Raw genomic sequence first — 4,278 nt, forward strand, 5'->3', positions numbered from 1 at the left:
ACAAACAACATGACAAAGGCTGACATGCATAAAAGGGCTTGGACCCCGGTCATAACTGCTTTGCAGTTCTAGTTTCACTTGTAATTGTTAAAAATGTCAATGTATTTGTTTAACAAATCTTAAAATTCATCAAAAATTATCACGTAGACTCACTGGTCTACCTGAGTCTTTGGACCTGACAAAGATTTACAGTGTTCCTTGAAGCTCTGGATTTAYTGGTCTGTCTTTGTTCCAACCATCACCTGTGTTCATGACTGAAAGAACCAGATCCTGGTTACAAGCAGTCCAAAAGAKCTTCCTCTGTAGGGTGGCCGGGCTCARCCTTAGAGATAGAGTGAGGAGTTCAGAGTAGAGTTGCTGCTCCTCCACATCGAAAGGAGTCAGTTGAGGTGGTTCATCTGATCAGGATGCCTCCTGGACCCTTTAGAGGTGTTCTGGGCACGTTCTGCTGGTAGGAGGCCCTGGGGAAGACCCAGGACTTTCTGGAGGGGTTATGCGTCCTCTCTGGTCTGGGAACACCTCAGGRTCCTCCAGGACGAGCTGGAAAGTGTCGCTGGGTGGAGGGAGGTCTGGGTTTCTCTCCTGGACCTGATGCCTCCAGGATCAGACTACAAAGACAGAGATGAGCTCCTAATATTAGTACAGATCTGGTTTGTTTCGTCAAAATCTTTGAGTCACTTTTTGTTTTAAAACCAACATGTATTATTTTGGACCACCTACAGCCTGTCTGTAGAGTGGTCCAGTCTGCCCCTCTGTTAATAAAAACAGGTTTAAAAACATCTGTGTGGACAGGTGGTCATATGTTGGTTTTTGAGCTGATTGCTCATCTCTATTCTGAAATCTGGATGAGAAAATGACACATTCAATCAAAGTGTGTTCTATTTTTGGAGAAAAGTTACATCTATGTTTATTTTTGATCCACAGCAACAGAAAAACCTGGAAGGCTATGTGGGCTTTGCCAACCTCCCCAACCAAGTTTATAGGAAATCTGTGAAGAGAGGTTTTGAGTTCACTCTTATGGTTGTGGGTGAGTAACTTCCTTTGGGCCTGGCTTTATGTCTCTGTGCCTCCTCATTGTGTTATCTGATTATAGAAACATCATAAATGGTGGTTGGACACGTTCTCCTCAGTGATTCCACTACTTGGTTTCTGATCCTGTAGAGCAGTGGTTCCCAACCTTTTTAGACTTGTGTACCCCCTGAACCATTTTGTCATACCACTAGTGCCCCCCAGTCAAATGTAATGATGATTCTCTAAAACTATGATGTACTACAACTGATTATTAAATGAAAATTATTTATTTAACCCCCTAGAACAGTGATTCCCAACCAGGGGTACATGTCCCCCTGGAGGTACGCGAGCGTATTGCAGGGGGTACATGGAAAAATTTCCCAGGTGTGTAAAAAATAAATAAAAATAGGACTGAGACACGTAGGGCTCTATGATTTCCACATTGCGGAAAATGCAAATGGAATCACGAAACTAACATAAAATGGGATCCAGTATAAAACGTGGAATCTCACGGAATTTGCTCATTTTGGTGAGTTTCTGACGTATTTTGGACAATACAATGTATTTTGGATGCTACGGTTTATTATTCACTTTCAAGGCAACATATTTATCTTTGTTTAATTTGATTTGAAAAGAATAAAATGCCTGAGAATGTTCTAGGGGGTTAAATACATAATTTTCATTTAATAATCAGTTGTAGTACATTATATTTTTGGAGAATCATCATTATGTTTGACTGAAGGGGTACTAGTGGTATGACAAAATGGTTCAAGGGATACACAAGTCTAAAAAGGTTGGGAACCACTGCCCTGGAACTTTTCATTCTCAGGCATTTTATTCTTTTCAACTCAAATTAAACAAAGATAAATATGTTGCCTTGAAAGTGAATAATTAAATAAATAAACCAGGTAACGGCAGGTGCAGAAAACCGTAGCGTCCAAAATACATTGTATTGTCCAAAATACGTCAGAAACTCACCCAAATTAGCAAATTCCGTGAGATTCCACGTTTTATACTAGATTCCATTTTATGTTAATTTTGTGATTCCATTTGCATTTTCCGCAATGTGGAAATCATAGAGCCCTACGTGTCTCAGTCCTATTTTCATTTTTATTTTTACACACGGGAAATTTTTCCATGTACCCCCTGTAATATGCTCACGTACCTCCAGGGGGTACACGTACCCCTGGTTGGGAATCACTGCTGTAGAGTATGGGTACTGCAAGTATAAGATCATTTGAAGGAACATTACTCTTTGGCGTGTGTTTAGTAGTGCTGCAACCATTAGTCGACATAATCAATTACATCAATTATAACATTTAGTCGATACAGAATTTTAATTCAACACTTCGTATTTTACCACGTAAAGTCTGACAAAGTCCAAGTCTTATGGGACTTGATAAAACACTATACAAAGTTCCATCCATTTACCATTTCCTGCTCTGCCCCCTGGTATAAACCTGCATTATGGAAAATTAAAGCAGCAGACATTTCTTAGAATGGAAGTGCAAAACCTCTGGTTTAACTGTCCACAAACAAAACTTTTCCACGTCCTTAAAAGAGGCACCATCATTCTACTTTTCCAGCATTGTTCAGTTCAGCCCAGGAAATTCAGTCATCTTTTCTCCATGTTTCTGCACCTCATTGGGCAGCTCTCTCCATTACAAACTCAACATGCAACATCTGACCAGTGCAATACATTTTTCAACTGTTTTTGCACCAAAATCAGCACARTAAGTTCTGCTCTATCTTCTGCCCTAAGGTTACTTACAATAAACTTACAAGATCATCTTCTGACACACTAGTGTGTACATGGAAATGTCCCTCTACCTTAAAGAGCTGCTTCTCCCACACAACAAAACTCATTCTCTCAGTTCCAACAACTCGTCCCATTTTCAGATTGCCAGAACGAAGCTCAGCACCATGGGGGACCAAGACTTTTGCTCTGTTGCCCCTCGTCTGTGGCATTTACTTCCAGACCATTTAAGGGAACCACAGACTGTAGAATCCTTCAGAAAAAGGATTAAAAACAATATTTTTGTTTTGTCTTTTTATGGCCCTAACTGATTTCCAAATTTTTTCTTAATTTATTATTTTAGATTTACAAATATAAAGTGTCCTATAAATTATTATTATTAGTTTGATCTTTTTCAGAGCACTGGCTCTGAACAGGGACACTCGTATGGCAGTTTGTGGGTCAGGTGGGATTCATTTCTGCTTTCAGACAATTGAAAGTAGGCCAGAGCCATTTGTTAGAGTCAATATTTGACTGTGGTTTCCATGTTGGCAGAATCTGACCTTGAAGCTTGTTTTGTTGGTCAGAAAGCCCCCAAACATGATAGGGTGAAATGAAGAGGTGTGCTGATACTGACTTATACACTGCCTGGCCAACAAACAACACACCTGGATTTAACTAAGCAAATAGGTACGTCTCCTATGGACTATTTCATGGATACCGTTTAGCGCCACCTACCGGAAGCGGCGCGCAATGGTTTGTACGATTGTTTGGGGGCAAACAAAAGAAAAGTAAACAATGGAACAGGTTATAGAAGTTTTAAGTTTGGATTGTTGCGCATTTTAAAATGTTTATTTTTGGTTCGTGAGGTATCAACTTCTAATCAGAAAAAGGACAAACTCGTGCAGAATTTTTACCTCTCAAATGTTGGAATTAGTGCCTAAAATAGCAACCTGGAAATGCAAAAAAGAGTTAAGATTATGTCTAAATATCTTAAATCTTGTTGGTACTTAAATTAACTGTTGAAGCCCTAAGTTTATAGACATTGCTTTCAGGCCTTTGGAAGTTTTATCAGCCCAATTCAGCTCAAAAATGAGTTATGATGAAGCTCTATCCATCAGGCCCACCAATCAGTGCCCCCCTACCCAGGACCCCCAATTTATCTGAAAAAGTGGTATCTGGATAAACAAAAATGGTTATAGCTCAAAAACTATTAAACATAGGAGCTTCAGATTTCTTTTGTTGTTTAGCTCTGATGAAGCTCTATCCAAATTTCCCATAAGTAAAGGTAATAAAGAATATGGTAAATGTTGTTAATAATGTCTTTCCTTTTTGAATTACTAGATTTAATGCTTAATAAATCAGAATCAGCTTTATTATTAATAAAGCAGCCATACTGGCAGAAGCATCTACATAATTTTTTATGTTGTTTTTCAATCCACTAAACTCATGACTGTCCTGATGCATCTCAGTAATCCAGGTAAAAAATCAAAAGGAAAAAAAATTGTATAGGTCCTCTGGATGGGTTCTTC

At 39.0% G+C, this 4,278-nt stretch overlaps 1 protein-coding gene across 1 annotated transcript in view; it reads left to right on the forward strand.

The window, feature by feature from the left end:
* The window catches only part of LOC106530856 (septin-7), a gene marked incomplete at its 3' end in the record, with an annotated part of 78,921 nt that overhangs the window by 41,303 nt on the left and 33,340 nt on the right, over positions 1 to 4,278 (forward strand). Inside the window, 1 exon segment of the mRNA XM_014026565.1 lies at positions 925 to 1,027. Coding sequence (XP_013882019.1) covers positions 925 to 1,027 — 103 coding nt within the window.

This window comes from Austrofundulus limnaeus, unplaced genomic scaffold (assembly GCF_001266775.1).
Source record: "Austrofundulus limnaeus strain Quisiro unplaced genomic scaffold, Austrofundulus_limnaeus-1.0 Scaffold568, whole genome shotgun sequence".
NCBI classification, from domain to species: Eukaryota; Metazoa; Chordata; class Actinopteri; order Cyprinodontiformes; family Rivulidae; genus Austrofundulus; species Austrofundulus limnaeus.